The 20395-nt window shown below is 39.4% G+C and overlaps 1 protein-coding gene across 4 annotated transcripts in view; it reads right to left on the minus strand.

Moving 5' to 3' along the window:
* Sbno1 (strawberry notch homolog 1) overlaps window positions 1-19572 on the minus strand; it is a 59070-nt gene extending 39498 nt beyond the window's left edge. The window contains exons 1-5 of one of the 4 annotated variants that reach the window (XM_076842994.2): window positions 19439-19572; window positions 9831-9962; window positions 9146-9250; window positions 7212-7521; window positions 1818-1918 (exon numbers count right to left, since the gene is read on the minus strand). In XM_076842994.2, the coding sequence (XP_076699109.1) occupies window positions 1818-1918; window positions 7212-7521; window positions 9146-9250; window positions 9831-9962 (648 nt within the window). In that variant the 5' untranslated portion in view covers window positions 19439-19572. Of the gene's footprint in view, window positions 1-1817; window positions 1919-7211; window positions 7525-9145; window positions 9251-9830; window positions 9963-19438 lie in introns of all 4 variants that reach the window. The other 3 variants (XM_076842927.2, XM_076843152.2, XM_076843079.2) reach the window with 3 other exon arrangements.
* Window positions 19573-20395: the final 823 nt, after the last annotated feature.

Genomic DNA, 20395 nt, shown 5'->3' on the forward strand with positions numbered 1-20395 from the left:
AAAAACTGTCACCTAATTTTGTTTCACAGATTACCAATTTGCAATGTATTAGGTGTTTATTCACAAGCAGACTAACCCAGAACTTTTAGGATACTATGGGAAAACTGGTCATGGATTGTAATGGAACATGAGTAATAAATATATCAAATGTCTCTAAAAGAATAATGCTTTGCTACTGTTATTCTAAGTAAACTGGATGCTGCTAGCATGTGGTCTCCTGTTCCCTATTCAAAATCCAAGATACAGGTGCTGTGCAGTCTCCAACTCCATATTCCATGCCCAAGTCCTAACAATTCTTTAGTGTTCTGTACACAGCCACCTCTCATTTTCTTTCTTTTTCTCTTTCCCCTTGCTCTTTTCAAATTCCCTCCTATAATTCTCCTAGGTTAGTCCCTCATTACTTCACTTTTAGATTACTAACCAGTCTTCAACCTGCCTCTCTCCCTACCCATCCTGAGTCACTAGCAGGCTTCTCCCTTTCCTCCAGTGGCTCCACCAAACTGATGTTCTTTAAGCTCAATTCAGGGCCCTCCACAGAACCTTCATCTTTCACTGCAAGTTCTTCCTGCAAATCATACCTCCTCTATAGGTAAAAAGCTTCATGGAGGTCTCACCTTCCTCCAAACTCATAATCTCCATTGTGAGGATCACACTGTACATTCTGGTCAACCTATACTACTAGTTAATTCAGGTGGTTGTCACATTTTATGTTTATGGGAGGGAGGGACAACAAGTAACATTCTTCTTATAGAAATCCACTCCACTTACAACGTTATCCACAGAAAAGTTACTAAATATTTACAATCAATTGACCTAACACCTACCACATTTCTAATATAAAGAAAAAAGATTATCACAAATTAGTCATATATAAATCATTATACATGGGAGGCTGAGTAAGGAGCATCACAGGTTCAAGGCCTGCTTGGGCAACTTAGTGTATCCCTATCTTGAAATTAAAATATTTTTTTTTAAATGTGCTACAGATACCAGGCCCAGTGGTGCACACCTGTAATCCCAGCAACTCAGGAGGCTGAGACAGAATGGCAAGTTCAAGGCAAGCTTCAGCAGCAACCTGGGGCCTAAGCAACTTAGAGAAATCCGGTCTCAAAAATATAAAAAAAATTTACAAAGGGCTGGGTATTCAACTCACAGATAAAGTACCCCTGGTTTAAATCCCCAGTTTAAAAAAAAAAACTAGGCTCGGGATGCTGAGGCAGGAGGATGGTGAGTTCAAAGTTAGCCACAGCAACAGGAAGGTACTAAGCTACTCAGTGAGACTCTATCTCTGAATAAAATACCAAATAGGGCTGGGGATGTGGCTCATTGGTGAGTGCCCCTGAGTTCAAAACCTTACCCCCCTTACCCCCAAAACCCTGCAGCTTTGCAGATGTAGCTCAGTGACAAGAGTGCCTACCATGCACTTATACTACCAAAAATAAAATAAAATCCTCAGTACTACCATAAATAAAATTTAAAAAGAAATCATTACACAATCTGACAGCTCATTCAGGTTCAATCATAAAATGAACAGTTATCAAAGATTTTTAACTTTACATTCTTTTTACATTCTTTTTTCCTAATCAGGTAAATTTCATAACAAAAATCTGTCAAAGCTATGTGTAATATCAATTCCTATCAAACACATAATTTTATAAAATCATCCAGTTTGGTGATTTTATTTACTCTTATGAGGCTTAAGCTTCTCCCATATTTACATAACACACTTCTCTGTTCAAATCCTCCTGAGAGTTGCTCTAAAGAACTTAAGTATACTTTCATACTACATAAAAACAGATAAACCTTTTGAAACTCACCAAGGTTGGGGAAAAACTTCTCATTTTCATGTCATTTATCCATATTCTTGCTACTTCTTTATTAGAAGACTCTTTCTTCACTGTACCATTACTTACATCAGCTGAGAGGGAGAATATATTCATATATTAGAACAAAATCTCAATTTCTTTTCCTAGTTTACAAATTTAGATTTTTATCCATTTCTTAAAGGACATCAATATGACTATTGCTGAATTTAGTGTAAATGTGAAAACATTCCAAATTATTGTGTCTTTATGCAAGAATCAACTTTAGAAAACAATTAGTTCAAAAGAAATCCACAGAGTGGTGTGGGTTCACACACCTGTAAACCCAGCTACCAGGGAAGCTGAGGTAAGAGTACCGCCAAGTTCTAATTTGGTGGTTACTTACTAATTTCTAAAGGAATAATTATTATTTGTAGAAGAAAAATCATTTTGGGAACTCCTTATTTCACTCTTGCCCCTGGAATAAAGATCCACACAATGACTGAACTCTTTCTTCTATATCAGCGGTTTTCAAAATATTTTTACATATAGCACCCCAGAACCCAAATCAGTTAAACTTAAACTATTTAACTGAATGGGTTTATGGAGTAGGGTGGGGTCAAAGACTTGTAACCAACCTCTAATATCCCTGAAGCACCTCTAGTATGAAGGAGTTTTGATATCACTGTGTGAAAATCACCGTTCTTGAGAGAAGGCAGGTTGGGGTTGTGGCTCAGCGGTACAGCGCCCGCCTGCACGGGCAAGGCCTTGGGTTCGGCCCTCAGCACCACATAAAAATAGATAAATTAATTAAAGATATTGTATCCAACTATAACCAAAAAATAGATATTAAAAAAAAAAGAGAGAGAGAGAGAAAGAATGCCAGTAAGTTGGATTAGCATCGATCTATTCTACCAAAGATTGGGAGTATTTGGGAAATTTACCACTTGGGAGTCCAAAATGAGTAGATGTAATAAAAGTCTTAAAAATGAGGAAACTGAAACAGTTGAAAAACTCTGGAAAAAACAGTGATCATTTCAAAATTTTAGGTGGTAGAGCGCTTGCCTAGCATGTGTGAGGCACTGGGTTTGATACTCACCGCAGCATACAAATACATGAATAAAGAAAAAAAATAGTAGAGCTCAAGTGAGATCAGAATCCAAAGGTCTAAGAGCCCCAAAAGGGACAATACCACACAATAAAAATGGAACATGTGTCAGGATCATTGGCACATGCCTGTAATCCCAGCGGCTCATGAGGCTGAGTCAGAAGGATTATGAGTTCAAAGCCAGCCTCAGCAAAAGCAAGGCGCTAAGCACTCAGTGGGACTCTGTCTCTAAATAAAATACGAAGGGCTGGGGTTGTACCTCAATTGGGAAAGCATTTGCCTTGAATGTGTATGGCACTGGGTTCAATCATCAGTACCACATAAAACCAAATGTGTCTGTCTACAACTAAAAAAAAAAAAAAAAAAACTTAAAAAGGACAAATATTAAATAAAATACAAAATAGGGCTGGGGATGTGGCTCAGTGGTTGAGTGCCCTGAGTTCAATACCTGATACCAAAAAAAAAAAAAAAGTGGAACATGCAAAATCATCGTGTCTGCCATGTTTATACTTTCAATGTCCTTCCCATCAGGAAAAAGATGATCCTTTCCTACCAACCTTTTTCTTCAGCATTCACTTACCATCTTTCTTTATTTAGTCCTATTCTAGTTTGTTAAGTTTTTCAGGATTACATGCAAAGATGATCTTGATTTGCAGGCTTTCATCTTTTAAAAATTTACTACATTGAATGTGGGAGAACTTCTACCAGATATTACTCAGCAAGCTCCAATTTATTCTGTTTTTCTCTTCAAACTCTCTTCCCAATGGCATACATCCTATCTTTGAGTTACAAGGGCATAAGCTAATTTGAAAACTAGGATACTCAGGGAACACCTCATATAAATGGGGCAGGCTTCCTCATTAAACCCAAAGACCTGACTCAAAAGTGGCTTCCACTAACTGCTGACCACCTCAAAATCCCCAGGAGCCATCTAGATGCTGCCTGAACTTTGGCCCTGTCAGGCCACCATCCTAAAATCCATGGCAGGAAAGGAAAACCAGTACTGAGACAATTAAAATTATTTCCCAAGTATCCTTTAGCTGTTGGGATATAGCTGTTGGGTATAGTTAGATCAGAATGATGATGCAATGGTATGGACCCAAACTTAAAAGATTACCTGAAAATTTTAATTACCCCAACACAGAGATAAAATTAATTCTACACTATCTTAGAAACACTTCTTAATGATTTTTCAGAAAGCCCTCGCCCTCTACTTATTAAAGACATGAACATTACAATTTCCAAGCTATCAATTCTGCCAGAAACATGTACTGTTCATAGTTCCAACAAACAGAATAAAGTTCTTTGGAAGGAGAAACTGTCCACTTGAAATCTATCATCTTAGACTGGGGTTGTAGCTCAGCACTAGAATGCTTGCCTAACCATTCTCAAGACCATGGGTTCTTCACCCAACACCATGCAAAAATAAATAAAATAAAAATCACCACCTAATTTGAAGAGCCTGATGAAATGCTATGTATATACTAATGAAAATCATCAGGAACATGTCTTAACAGCTCACATTTTATCTTCCTACTATCCCCTTCATCCCCATAAAATTGACCAAAAAAAAAAAAAAAAAGCTATGAACACCCATTTGTGTGCTGAAACTATAAAAACAGTGGCCAGCACAGATTATAGCTGAAGTCAGAGTATCTCCAACGGTGCGCACCAGAGGACTATTATAAAACAGGACCCAACACTGGGGGACTTTTATATAATAAAGATTCAAGACAATCTTTAACCCAATGGAGGAGAGAAGGCAAGTCTCTCCCTCTTACAGGTTAACTTTTTATTTTTTAGTCTCTTAAAACTATACTGCTAGGACTGGAGTTGTGGCTCAGTGATAGAGCACTTGCCTAGCACAGGTGAAGCACTGCGTTTGATTCTCAGCATCACTTACAAATAAATAAAGGCATTATGTCTACAACTTAAAATACATTATACTGCCAAAGTTTGAAATTATAATAATTTAAAAAAAAAAAGACACATTATTCTATTTTACCCTTAAAAATTACCTTGGCACACTTACTGGAAGCTTCCTCTGACCACTCCATTTAAAACTTATTTCCTCCCACCCACACACACATTTTCACTTTTCTCCATGGTTCTAGTTACTCTGATATACTATGTAATTAATTTTTTAAAACTACCTGTCTTTCCCACTAGAAAGCAAACTCCTTGAGTACAGAGTTTTTAGTTGTTTTGTTTTTTTTTTTTCCCTAGTTATAGACTCAAAATTCCAGAAGAGTGTCTGGTACCTAATACACATTCAAATATTTGCTGAATGAATGAGCAATAAAAGACACTACAGAGAAGAATAACTAACAAACTGACATTCCTTATGTATTTTTTTTTTAATTTATTTACAAACAAATTCCTTAAAAAGGTGTGGGCCAAGTCATTATTGAGGGGCTGGGTTTGTAGCTCAGTGGTAGAGCGCTTGCCTAGCACACGTGAGGCCCGGGGTCTGAGCCTCAGCACCACATAAAAACAAACAAAATAGTTGTAGAGATTACCTACAACTATAAACAAACTTTTTAAAAAAATCATTGTTGAGTCTTTCCCACTTATATTCTGAACCTGGTCTTTTTTTTTTTTAATATTTATTTTTTAGTTTTCGATGGACACAACATTTTTATGTGGTGCTGAGAATCGAACCCAGTGCCCCACGCATGCCAGGCGAGCGTGCTACCACTTGAGCCACATCCCCAGCCCTGAACCTGTTCTTAATTTAAACATTATAATGGAGATGGTTGCACAACTCTATGAACATACTAAAATCCACTAAATTTTATACTTTGAAAGAATAAATGAGCCATGTTGGAATGCCTCTAATCCCAGAAACTGAGGAAGGCAAGTCAGAAGGATCTGACTGAAGCCAGTCTCAGTAATTTAGCAAAATCCTGTCTCAAAATAGAAAATAAAATGCTGGGGATATAGCCTAACATGTGTGAGGCCCAGGGACTGATTCTCAGCATTGCAAAATATGTCAATAAATTCATTTATTTATTAAATAAAATAAAGGGCTGGGGATGTGGCTGGGTGGCAGAGCACTCCTGGGTTCAATCCCCTGTACTGCAATAAATAAATGGCTATTTATCTGAACTATATGTCTCTCCAAAAAAATGAAAAAAAAAATATTATGGGTGCTCATTCTTCAAAGAAAATATAACAATTTTATATTGAAAGTGTATTACTGAACAGGTGTGATGGCACATACCTATAATCCCAGGGACTCAGGCAGCTAAGGCAGAAAGATCACAAGTTGGGAGACCAGCTTCAGCAACTTAATAAAAAAGGCTGGAGAGGGGCTGGGGTTGTGGCTCATAGGTAGAACGCGCGCCTAGCATGTTTAAGGCACTAAGTTTGATCCTCAGCACCACATAAATGTAAAATAAAGATATTGTGTCCACTTAAAAAAATATATATATATTATATTAAAAAGGGGGGGGGGGCAGAGATGTAGCTCAGTGGTTCAATCTTCCCTGGGTTCAATCTCCAATATCCAAAAAAAAAAAAAAAAAAGTGTATTACTGAATCAGAGTACTTAAGACAACTACCCACAAGTGATGAAGCCAAGACAGATAAAATCATAAACCATGTAAGTTTAGAGTATCTAAGTATCTAGCCAGACGTGTGATGGTGTATGCTTCTAATCCCAGCAAGTTAGGAGACTGAGGCAGGAGGATCCCAAGTTCAAAGCCACACTCCGCAACTTAGGGAGGTCTTAAGCAATTTAGTGAGACCCTATCAAAAGGGGTGGTGGTGGAGAGGACTGGAAATGTGGTTCAGTGGTTAAGTGACCCTTGGTTCAATTCCCAATACCAACCCTCCTTCCAAAGAAAAGCCTGCTACCTCAAGTATGGTCCAAAGACCACCAATAAAGCATCTCTGGAGAACTTAGAAATGCAGAATCTTGGGCCTCATTCTAAATCAGACTCTGCTCTTGAACAAGATTCCCAAGTGATTCATTCATAGGCACAAAGTGTAAGAAGCATTGATTTATGGATTAAGAAAAATGTTAATAGTTATTCAAAATATAAAAACAAGATGATCTCATGATATTAATGTAGCTATTTGATAATTTCATACACTTCACTGCAGAGTTACCTGCTCTACCTCGGTCTCCAAATGTTTGCTTCCCTTTAATTTCGAATGTTACAAGCATACACAGCAAGGCAGATAATGCCTCTTTCATGCCCTGTTCTTTTGAGACCCAAGTAAATCCTTAGAAAAAACAAAACATTTTGACATAGCTTACCCAAGACAGAAAATGATACTGCTGAAAACAGACTTACTAGCTGCTGTTGCAACTGGCTGAGCAATATTTGCAGGTGGTTTCAGTTTCATAAGTTCATTAAGACTATTATTTTTGAGTAGATCCTTCAGTTGAACCTGCTCTTTTGAAGGTGCAGAAGTCATGGCATTTCGTACTACTGGTGCTGAGACAGAAGGGCGTGTATTTGCAGTAGTCTGGATAAACTTTGTTAGAGTGATGGTTTGCCGATTGGTTGTAACAGGTGGTGTTTTAGTCATTACAATTGTAGATCCCAAGGTTGGAAGCTGATTTATTTGATTCAACACAAACGTTGTAGTAGATGGAGGCTGCTGCTTAGGAAGGAAAATAAAACACTTAAATACTGACAATATTTTCTTCTCTAACATAGTCTTTACCTATAAACATGGTAGAGCACTTCATTTCTAACTTAATAGGGTTAGATATAAATTACCAAGTTAAAACATAGCACTTTGAGGAAAAGAAGGTATGGTAGTAAGGTGACATTTTATATAAACATCAAGGACAGAAAACATAAAAAGAAGTTATTCCAAGCAAACCATGATATACAATAATTCCAAATAATATAGTTAGAAACAGAAAAGATTCCTAATGCCAACACTGCCCCAACTAGGTAGATAACCTTAGGCAAATCACTTAAACCACTGGAAGTGTGGGTTCTCTTGCAACCCATTTCCCATTTTTAACATTCTATGATCCCTGTTCAATGATTCATTATATAAGCTACACTATTACTTAGAACTTAAAATAACAAAAGCAACTGAACCAGGTAAACTGCAAACACTGGTGATAATGTAGGTGCTAGTGAGCCTAACACAAAACCACTGTTTTATTTTTATTAGATGGTAAGGTAGGGGTGAAATAAACCCCAAAAAATGGGGGGATGCAAATCTGGATCTATTACTATTAGTACAATTGAGATAGTTTCAAATGTCTTTCCTCCTCAAACTATTTGTCCATGAGTCTTTTAATAAAAATCTTCTTCTGGATTACAATTTATTACTTTTTTCTTTGGGAGGGAAGGAGTCCTGGGGATTGAACTCAGGGGTACTTGACCACTGAACCACATCCCCAGCCCTATTTTGTATTTTATTTATAGACAAAGTTTCACTAAGTTGCCTAGTGCCTCACTTTTGCTGAAGCTGGCTTTCAACTCAAAATCCTCCTGCCTCAGCCTCCTGAGCCACTGGCATTACAGGCATGTAATACAACTCAATGACAATACAAATTATCAGATGTTAACAGTTGGTCCAATAACATTTTATCATTAGGCGTCAGTTAATAATTTCTGTGCTTAAGGTAATGTTGGAAGAACTCTATAAGTAAAGCATAATTACAGCTGGGCCAATGTGTCACACACCCAGCAACTTGGGAGGCTGAGGCAGGAGGATTGCAAATTCAAAGCCAGCATCAGCAACTTAGAATTTTTCTCAAAACAAAACAACAACAAAAAAAGGGGCTCAGAATGTGACTCAGTGATTAAGCACTCCTGGGTTCAATCCCAAGTACCAAAAAAAGGCTGGGGGGTAGGGGAAGGCAGACTAGGGATGTAACTCAGAGACAGAATTTTGTTAAAATCAATCCCCAGATTTCCCACACACACAAAAACAATTGTAACAATCTCATGAAAATTATAATATCAACGGATAGAAACTGAAATAAATAAACAAAAATGAAAATAATGAGATAATGTACATTTCATCCTTATTTCATCAGTTTTAAATGGTTTGCAATAAATTTTTTTTCTAATTACCATTGATCAACACAAGTGACAAGATTCAAAAGTTTTTAAAAAGCAGAAGATAAGAGTAGGATATTGGGTGAGTATTAAAAAAGGAGAACTGGTGAAATAAAACTACTCCATACTCAAAAGGCAATTTTCTTGCTACAATCCTCAACTATTTTAGAATAATGCCAAATCTGGACAATTCTTACCCTCACATTTAACAGTGCGGGAGTAGGTACCGTCTCTGATTCTTGTTTAACAGGAACTGCTGCTTCCGTCTCCAAACCTAGTTCTAATGCACTAAGTGGCACCGACTGGAGAGAAAACACATCAGAGAAAGAAACAGGAGGACAGCAGTAAACTCTGTTTCAAGAACAAGAGTTGCATTTAACAAAAAGGAAAAATGTGTGTGTGTTTGTGTGTGTGTGTGTGGTGAGACTCAGTGGTAAAGCTTGCCTAGCATAAAAAACCCTGGGTTTGAATCCCAGGGGTGGGAGTCAAGCTTTACGTAAAAATATGAAATCACTAATACCATGTATTGCACAGCTATTTTTGCAGGCATAAAAACTCCACTAATATTAGAATTTTATTTTTTTATTTCAGAGAATGGACATAGAGAAGACCCAGAAAAATGTCCCTATATAACTATAAAGACAACCATAAAGGAGATTAATGATACTCCCTCAAAAACTCAATAAATTCATCTCATGTTTATAAATATATAATACCAGATCTTGGTTTTCATTGCAAATATTTTCTACATTATGAAGACAAATACTCAACAGAAAAATACATGTATACTTAAAATTAAAAATCTAATAGTATCTATTTCTATAAGTGAAAACTACAAATTAAGATAAAATTCTACTCTTTTAACAGGCTTAAAAAACTTACCTGCTGAACTGGAGTGGTAGGCGTTGGAGTTGCAAGCCCTGCATCTCCACCATCAATATCAAAGAGGTCATTTGGACTGATTCCACTCTCACTCAAAGCAGCAAGCAGTAAATCTTGCCCTGGTTCCACCATCTTTAGGACAAAATATTAAATAGTAACATAAAAAAAAATTAACATTTCTCCAAATATAAATAATCCATCATTCAATATTTATGAAGAACCTGATATATGTCAGGAAATGAGAAAAATAAGAATAAGTCTTCAATTCCAGAAAGCTCAGACTGAAATGGAAAGGACAGAAAAGTATGTCAACCACAGCAAGAATCTGTCTACAAAACTCCATGGGGTTGGGGGGGAGGTGGGGTTGTGGCTCAGTGGTAGAGCACTTGCCTCCCACATGTGAGGTACTGGCACACATAAAAATAAATATATTGGAGCTGGGGATGTGGCTCAAATGGTAGCGTGCTCGCCTGGCATGCGTGCAGCCCGGGTTGAATCCTCAGCACCATATACAAACAAAGATGTTGTGTCCGTCGAAAACTAAAATTCTCTCTCTCTCTCCCCCTCTCTTTAAAAAAAAAAGAAATAGATTTATGTAATATATATATATGTAATCTATATATATAATATTACATATATATATGTAAGGTTAAAGTAAATATATGGTAAAATAAATAGAATTTTAAAAATAAATAAATATAGTGTGTCCATCTACAACTAAATATATATGTGTGTGTGTGTGTGTGTGTGTGTGTGTGTATGTATGTATATACAAAAATCCATGTGGGGCCATGTGCATGGTGCACCCCTGAAATCTCAGCAGATTAGGAGACTGAGGCAGGAGGACTTCACGTTTAAAACCAGCCTCAGCAAAAGCAAGGCAAGTGAGACCCTGTCTATAAATAAAATACAAAATAGAGCTGGGAATGTGGCTCAGTAGTTTAGTGCCCCCGAGTTCAATCCCCACTAAACAAAAACAAAAAAGGGGTTGACCATGGGATCAGAGAAAGAAAAAGTGAACTTTGCCTAGTTCGAGAGATGACAAAGATAACAGAGACCTAGTCTCAAGGAGGAAATCACCACATGGACAAGACTCTCTGAACATCATGAAGGGATGAAAGAATTTGGCACTCGTTAAAAAGTATGATTTGGCTGGGAATGTAGAAGCCTTGCCTAGTATGACCAAGGCCCTGGGTTCAATCTCCAACAACACATACACACACACATAAAAAAAAAAAAAAAAAACTTATAATTAATCATCGTGGGTATGAAAGCTCATAAGGTAAGTAAGGGTTTCAGATAATAGATGAAGAAGATATCACCCACAGTACTATCCACTATTCTAGAGGGTTCACTTAATCCTGTGAGCTTTTCAGATGGGTGACCACTTGAGACAGTAGACTTGCAATTTAGAAAGATTACTCAAAACCAGTGGGGAAGCAAATATAGAGAAGAATCAGACTAAGATCAGAAGCAGGAAGACATATTGGAAAACTGCTATAGCAGACCAAAAGAGAGATGATAGATCTGAATTGCAGGGAGAGGAGAGAATATTCCAGGACAATTAGGAGAAATAATACATCAGACTTAAATATAAACTCAGAATGACTGAGAGAATATAACACATTCCAGAGAAATTAAGAATCAACAGACAATTAAGAATTAAGCCATAAAACAGGGGTGGTATCGCACAACTGTAATCCCAGCGGCTTGGGAGGCTGAGGCAGGAGGATAGCAAGTTCAAAAATAGCCTCAGCAAAAGCGGGCTGCTAAGTAACTCAGTGAGACCCTGTCTCTAAATAAAATACAAAATACAGCTGAGAATGTGGCTCAATGGCCAAGTGTCCCCAAATTCAATCCCAGAACTCTCACTACCACTCCCTCAAAATAGTTAAGCCATGAGAAAATGAAAACATAAAAGTTAAGCCAGGATGGGGCTGGGATTGTGGCTCAGCAGTAGATCGCTCGTCTACATCTGCAAGGCCCTGGGTTCGACTCTCAGCACCACATAAAAATAAAATAAATACAATAAAGATATTGTGCCCAGTTACAACTAAAAAATAAATATAAACATATAAAAAAAGTTGAGCCAGGAAATTTTAAGGACAAGTTATGTGAAGTGTTATTTGGATTTTGTTTTTGTTTTTGTTTTTGCAGTGGGAGTGGTTAATTTAGGAGTAAACAAGTTCATTTTAAGTTGGGGTTTTTCAAAATATAATGATCTCAGGAGCCAGAAGAAAGCATTCTTCCTTCAAGATGGATTTCCCATCTTAAAGAGAAGGGAAACAAAACAGTGTTTTCTCAGTTTTAACTTTTCTCAATCTATCTGAAATAACCAATTTATATATATAAACATGAAAAATCTGACTATACTTGTTTTTCTCAAAAAATTAATTGGGGGTGTAGTTCAATACCACCCTAGCATGCACTAGATTCAATCCCCAGCACCACAAAAAATAGAACCCAAAAGAGACTTTGCCAACAATTTAAAGAGAAAGAAAAAGAAGTGTAGGAGAGAAAAAACATTTTGAGCAGGAAAGAGCAAGATAAGGAAACTGACAGTGACTAAGTATGTTCCACAAACCTGATACAATGTCAGGCTCCTCATATGCATTACCATCAGTAAACTCACAACCACCCTGAATAAAATAGGTAATTTAATTTTTACCACTGAAACTGAAGTTCAGAAAGCTTAAATTACCTAAATTCACTCAACAGGGAGTGGTAGAAAATTAAAATCTACATAGTTTAAACTCTTAAAGGCCATGGGTCTTCTTTTAAAAAAAAAATTATTTTTTAGTTTTCGGTGGACACTAAAAACTAATTTTATTTTTTTAATGTGCTGCTGAAGAACGAACCCAGCGCCCCACGTATGCCAGGCGAGCGCGCCACCCACTTGAGCCACATCCCCAGCCCTCATGGGTCTTCTTTCTAATGAGTAAAGCTGATGTTAATAACCTAAGAAGTTTCAATACCTTATTTTGGAATAAATGCCTGACTGAGATTGAAACTGAAGGGGGGCTGGGTGGAGGGGCACTTGCGGATAATCCTAGCTACACAGGAGGCTGAGGCAGGAGGATTTCAAATTCTAGGCCAGCCTCAGCAATTTAGCAAGAACCTGCTGCAAAAATAAAAAAGGGCTGGAGACATAGTTCAGTGGTAGAGTACCTCTATGTTCAATTCCTAGCACCAAGAAAAACAAAACAAAAAAACCCTGAAGGGGCAAGGAATAAAGTACTAGACAGCAAGATAAAAATAATATGAGGAAATGGCTGGGGAGGCTAAGGCAGAAGAATCATGAGTTCAAAGTCAGCCTCGGCAATGGTGAGGCACTGAGCAAATCAGTGAGACCCCATCTCTAACTAAAAGACAAAATAGGGACTGGGATGTGGCTCAGTGTGGTTGAATGCCCCTGAGTTCAATCCTCAGTAGCTCTCTCCATCCCCCCAAAAAAAGAATATGAAGGAATGGATGACAGGGACACAAAAAAGGAGAAATGTCCCAATATTCATTTACAATAAAATTTATCCATTTTTCTAATATAAACATATTTGATCATGCTTTACAATTATCCTAGTACATGGTACCTAGAGCTCTAAACTAATGCTTTAAAAACATTTTTAACCCACATTGGTTCGTTCATTAGAACCAATGATCTGTGGGAACAGGGTCTTGGGCCACAAGCTATGCTTTTTTTTTGGTACTGGGGACTGAACCCAGGGTACTTTACCACTAAGCTATATCCCCAGCCCTTTCTATTTTTTACTTAGAGACAGGGTCCTGCTAAAGTTGCTGAGGCTAGCCTTGAACTTGCAGTTCTCCAGAGTTGCTGGTATTACATACAGAGTTGCATCACCACACTCTTTGCTATGGTTAATCTTGACTCAATAATAAAACTGGGCTGGGGTTGTGGCTCAGAGGTAGAGTGCTCGCCTCACACATGCGAGACCCTGGGTTCAATCCTCAGCACCACATACAAAAATAAACAAGTAAAATAAAGGTGTTGTGTCCAACTACAACTAAAAAAAAAGAGTAATAAAACTTCAGAAACTATCAAAATATTATCTATTTTTTGTAAAATTAGAAATCACTGGTTTACATTTGAAACAAAAGAACGTTTTTATTTTTTAAGAAACAGTGTCTTAGCTGGGTGTAGTGGCATACACCTGTAATCCCAGGGGCTCAGGAGGCTGAGACAGAAGGATTGTGAGTTAAAAGCCAGCCTCAGCAAAAGCAAGGCGCTAAGTAAGAAACTCAGTGAGACCCTATCTTTAAATAAAATACAAAAAAGGGCTGGGGACATGGCACAGTGGTTGAGTGCCCCTGAGTTCAATCCCCAGTACCCCTGTCCAGCAAAAAAGAGACAGGGTCTTGCTATGTTTCCCAGGCTGTTCCCAAACTCCTGGGCTCATGCCATCCTCTTGCCTTAGCCTATTCACCGCGCACCAAAGTACTGTTTTAAGGCAGCAAATTCTAAACTACAGACCACAGAGCCCTTGTAGTTCAATAGATTCATTAATCCATCATACCAAGTTCTGTGTATTTATACTTAAAGTATAGAAATACCATTTATTAATGAAACATAAATTCACTAAAAAATGTTATAGCTTTTTGAAATGTATTTTCTTAACAATGAGCATTAAAAGTACAAAACAAGGGGCTGGGGATGTGGCTCAAGCAGTGGCATGCTCGCCTGGCATGAGTGCGGCCCAGGTTCGATCCTCAGCACCACATACAAAGATGTTGTGTCCGCTGAAATCTAAAAAATAAATATTAAAAATTCTCTCTCTCTCTCTCTCTCTGTCTCTCTCTTTAAAAAAAAGTACAAAACTATCATCATGGAAGGGAATTGTGGGGAGAGATTTTGATGCTCATTAAAGACAGCAACATTTATAAATAACACTCAGTGATCAGCTCAGAATTCACTCAGAGAAATCACAATCCAGCTGTTTCAAATGTATTCAAATACTAGAACAGGTTGTACCTCATAAATATAAAAAATTTTTACACGTCAAATAAGTAACAATTTGAGACTCTTGGAGTAGTGACCATGTCTATAAAAGACATTATTTTGCACAAGCTAACAGTGAACAAGTTCCTAATGTAATATGCATCCTATACAAAAATGGAACCTAAGAATCCATTCTCTCAGCCAACTGGACACAAATTATTTTTTCTTGGGCTGAAGAAAAAGAAGCAAATTCTCTAACTCTATTTAAGAAAACTCTGAAATTTAATTATATTTCTAATTCTGAAACTATTATAAACACATGCAATTTCAGTTCTCAAGCAGATAGAGCCCTTAAAAACTTATAGTAGCCCATCTTGTTTTGTAAATAAGTAAGACTTACTCCTGGGAAGGAAAACATTTTCACTTTGAATCCACAAAGTATAATATAAATGCTAAAATACCATTAGATGTTAAGAAAATCACATTAGTATGTTTAAAAGGAAGTTCACAGACCTCAGGTGATACTTACCATGCAGCAACCTAACCCTCAAATTTTCACAAACAATAAAAAACTGTTTCAACTTTTATCATAAGTGTATGTGAAAACATCACTTATTTCAAAATGGTACACCTATGAAAATTTCTATGATGAATAAGAAACAAACACCTCTGGCAGGAAGAGAATACTGAGGAACAATACCAATCAGAAGACAGAAAGGAGACAGCTCCCATTGAGAATATAAATACTGAAACGGGACAAGGTTTTTTTTCATTGAAACCTAAAGAGGATCCTTATGGCTCTAAGCAGATACAAGGGATACATATCTGTAAGACAAGAGCACAATGCAGAGATTGAGGACTGTAGGGTCAGACATCATCCACTAATGGTATAATGGTCAAGTAATAACCTCCTGACTCAGTTTCCTTATCTTAAAAGGCAAATAAAAACAGAACTTCCCTTCTGGAACTGTTGTATTGAATAGTGAATGTGATGCTACCTACAGTAAATATTTGCTACTAGTTACTATAATTGTGACAAACTTGAGTAATATGATAAAAAAAAAAAAAAAAAAAGTTTTGTTTTGTTTTGTTGGAACTGGGGATGAAACCCAGGGGCACTCTTCCACTGAGCTACATCCCCAGCCCTTTGTTTTTATTTATTTTTGCATTACTGGAATTGAACCCAGGGAAACTTTACCACTGAACTTCTTAATTTTATTTTGAAACTTAGGGTTTCCTAAATTTTCCAAGCTGGCTTAATACTTGTGATCCTCCTGCCTTGGCCTCTCAGTTACTGAGATTATAGGCATGCACCATCATAATCTGTATTTTTCAACACCAACTAATGAACACTGCTCAATAAAATATCCCCCACTGCAAAACCTGTAGAAATATATTCCTAAGAGTATGTAAGTTATATGAAGTTTAAAAATGCTTTAACAAAAATACAGGAAAGAATCAGAGAGAGAGGAAAAGTGACAGGTCTCTCCATCACCACTTGCTCAAATTCAGATGGTTTTGATACTTACTGTATATTTGGGTTTTTCTCTTTTAATCAAGATAACCTTTAAGTATCCCTTGTCAATGATGAGAAATTAGACTTAGAAAGATGAAATAATGTAACAAGTTAACAACTATACAAGCTTGGAAAATTACAAAACCCAGGAGGTCTAATACCACACTTCTCCAAGTTCCTGCCCTTCCAACCCAATATCCCCAGGTTACGCATTTAAACAATCAACCAACCGAGAATCAAAAATTCTTGGAAAAAAATTCTTCATGTCCTCAACTGTTGACTCCCCCCACCACCCAGTGTTGCATAATAAACCAAAGGTCTTGGACATGCTAGGCAAGTGCTCCACCACTGAGCTACACCCCCAGACCAACACCTAGACTTTTTTCTTGTCATTTCTCAGACAATAACAATTATTTATATACCATTTACATTGTATTAAGTATTATAAGTAATCTAAACATGATTTAAAATATAACGGCGAATGTACAAAAGTTACATGCAAATCTGATAACATTTTGTAATCTCTTGGGGGTTGCAGAACTCATCTCCCAAAAATATCCAAGGGAAAAGAGTACCATATTTTCAGTGACAGTTCATGAGTTTTCAAATCGATGGCTAGCATATTTACCCACTTAATAATAGACAGAAAATTATCACAGAGAAACATTATTTTGTGAAATATTTGTTATTTGTGTATACACATATACACTAGTTCACAATATAAAACATTTCTTACTGTGGATGTAATACAAATATTTGTAAATCACCACTCTAATTAGTTGCCTCTCAAGAAACAAGTAAACAAGTTAGTTTGATGGGTTTTACACTATATCTTACTAATATAAAACAGAGTTCCTGCTCTTCAAGCGCCTTTCCACTGACAGAAAAATTCAGTGATATCCCAAGATTACCTTTTTTTTTTTTTTTTTTTGGTACTGGGGATTGAACCAGTGGTGCTTTACCACTGAACTACATCACAAGTTATTTTCATTTTTTGAGACAGAGTCTCATTAGATTGCTGGGGCCACCTTGGACAACTTAGGGAGACCCTCTCTCAAAATAAAAAGGACTAGAAATGTAATTCAGTAATAGAACACCTCTGGGTTCAATCCCCAGTGGGGGGGGGACAGATGAGTCAATCTGTCAATTAGCTTATAAAAAAGACGATTACAAAAAGTTTAGGATTACATCATTTTGTTATTGATTGGCTACTTAATGTGAAAGCAATTTCTTTCAAAAACTATCTTTACACCAACTTTAGGCAGGCAAAGCATGGGATCCCAAAGAGACTAATGTTTGCTCTAAGTTCTATTCAATGAAATCAGACCTGAGTGTTCTTGTTCTTCACAGGTGGCAAGTTTCAACTCAAAACTCTAAGAAATGCAATAAAATATCGGTGGATGAAGTCTTTTGAAGCAAATCACTTCTAAGAGCATGAAAAGAAATCTCCATGCAGCCCATTTTTAAATAACAATATCAGCAAAGCTCTGGAAACATATATTGCCTAGTATTAACAGCATTCAAGGAATGAATAATAAACAACTACTTTTAGGCTCTCCTTTTTAATACTTCTCCAGTAACTAAAATTAAGTTTTAATTAAAACTTAAGGGAGTTGCATGGAATAAAGATTGGGAGCTAAGTAGAAGTCAAAGAAAAGATGTCTTCTGTCAGGAAAATTTTAGAAACAATTATTTACAAGATGAAAGCACATCTGTCCCTTGCAAAATTAACGTCCTACTCCAATGACCAGTAGCAAATTCTGCATTTCATCCCAGAAATTCTGTATAAGCTATCTTTTGTGCAATGATATGGTTTTTCCCACTACTTATGAAAATCAATTCTTGATCACTGGAAAATACGGGGAAAACAGAATCCATTTGCAAGTGCTAAGTTGATTCCAGCTGGGGCACTTAAGAGTTTGACAGTTTGCTGGACCCCCTTGCCCGGCTCTTTAATATTCTTTCATCCCAAATTCAGGCTGTCTGGAGAATATGAAACATATAACTTAACATAAACTGCTCACAATGAACTTTTAAAGGTCAAAGGGGACCAGATTTTAACCTTCCCTCAACACGTGTTCAGCACAAACTTCCGGGTGCGGTTACAATTGGCTGCGCAATTCAATGGATAAAAACGTTGCTTTATTTGACTCTCATTTTCTCTCCCGTTCTTTTCCCACGTTTCTCAACCAGCGACTCCCAAAAACAAAAGCCTCCCACAGTAAACGGACCACGCACATAAACAGAGCTTGTCTGTGCGAGGATCAAGTTAGTGGTCCGCAAACATTAACCAAACAGAAGCACAAAGCCGGGTGGAAAGGGGAGGAGCTGGATGCCAGGGTCAGAAGAGAAACAATCACAAGGGTTCACGAATATCCAAATCTCCTCAGCGGTTAAACCGATCCCGAACTACTTCTGGGAAACCCACGAGCAGACACTGCTCTGGGGAACTTTGAATGCTCGGTACACAAGCACTCCCAAAGCAAGCAAATGCCCAACCGCCATTCCCTCGCCTGTGTGCCTACCCTCAGGGTCTACGAGACGAGCTTGCTGGCTCGCTGGAGGCAAAACTAAGCTAATCGCCAGGCTAGGCGTGAAGGGAGCCTCCATGTGTCCCGCCAACCTTCTCCGCTGCCCTAAGGGCTTCTCGGAAAACCGCCGGCGAGGCAGACAGACTCAGGAAGAGCGACTCGTCGCCTCCTTCCCTCGCCCTAAACCGGGACCAAGGCTCGGGCAGGAGGACTTGGAAGGACCCCGAGCTCACTTTCCCCGCGGGTCCGGGACCTCGCCACCGGGTCGTGCGCGGAAGCAAAGGGGGCAACCCGGCGCCGCCGGCGTGCGCAGCCCCCGCCTCCCCAGCCACAGGGGTGCCTCCGGCTCGGGACAGCGGGGCTCCCGGGGCCCGAGAGCCCCACGCGCGACGACCGCAGGGCCGGCGCTGACGGCGGAGGAAGCGAGTGCAGAGGGCCGCCGCCGGGGCCGTGCGGCCAAGGGGGTCGGCGAGCCAGGAGCGAGGCCCTAAGCCGGAGCGAGGTGGTTACCCCCCCAGCCGGCCCCACACGGACCCCGAGGAAGGTGGGAGTGGGAGGCTGTCCGGGAGGACGAGAGTGGAAAGAGAAAAGGGTTAAGGGGAGGACTTACTTTCCTCGCGGGACCCGACGCCAGGACAGCTTCTCCCCGGGGGTGAGAGCTTTAAGAGCCAGAGGCGACTGGAGCGGAGGCGGCGGCGGCGGCAGCGGCGTCCGGCTCTGCCTACCTCCCCGCCGCCATCTTGACGCCCCTCCCCCAGCCCCCCGCCCGCAGGGAGGGGAGGGGAGGGGCGGGGCGACGGATGAGGCACCTCGCGCACGCAGCCCGCACCGCGTCCCACGTGACTTCCTCTCCACCCCCCCACCCCGCGCCCTTCTCCACCCCGCCTCCCTCCTAGAGTCCACCCCCCCATCTTGACCGCCCTCTGCCTTCGCCAACAAAAACGGACTCCACTAGCTCTCGCTAGCCTAGTACCAGTGATCGGATCCAAAGGAACTCCGGAACCCAAACGGTCCATTACCGCGGCTCTGGGGTGGGCGAGGGGCAAGGGGGCCGGGTTTCCGAGAAGGGGGAGGGGAGAAAGCGAAGGCCACCTAGGACAGTCACGTGTCTACTGCTTCCGCCGGCTCTCGCTGAGACCTCGCGAGAATACGGTTCCCCCTCCCTTTCTCCCCTGCGGGCTGTCGGGAAGAAGGTCGGCATTCCAGGGTTGCCACCAGGAGGTCAACGGGTGGGCCTTGCGCATGCGTCTCGTGCCAGCTTTCAAAGTCCGGCTAAGGAGGGGCTCGAAGCTATTTTCAGAATCCTGCTGGTGGGTTGCTATGGCCCTCAAAGTTACCTAGTGGTGTTTCTGTCACTTGGAAAAGCTCTTCAATGCCTAGCCATCCTTGGATAATATTCACATAGCCAGTGCTTGTTAGACTCGTTCAAAGCACTTTATTGAAAAACCGCAATTAACCCGGAGCCCGTGGGTTCCTCCACGGCCATTATCATGCTATGGAGTGTGAGCAACCGCAGTCCCATTTCTAGTCTCTTAATACCCGGCCACCCGACGCAACTATTGATCTT

Source organism: Callospermophilus lateralis, chromosome 1, assembly GCF_048772815.1.
Source record: "Callospermophilus lateralis isolate mCalLat2 chromosome 1, mCalLat2.hap1, whole genome shotgun sequence".
Taxonomy (NCBI): domain Eukaryota; kingdom Metazoa; phylum Chordata; class Mammalia; order Rodentia; family Sciuridae; genus Callospermophilus; species Callospermophilus lateralis.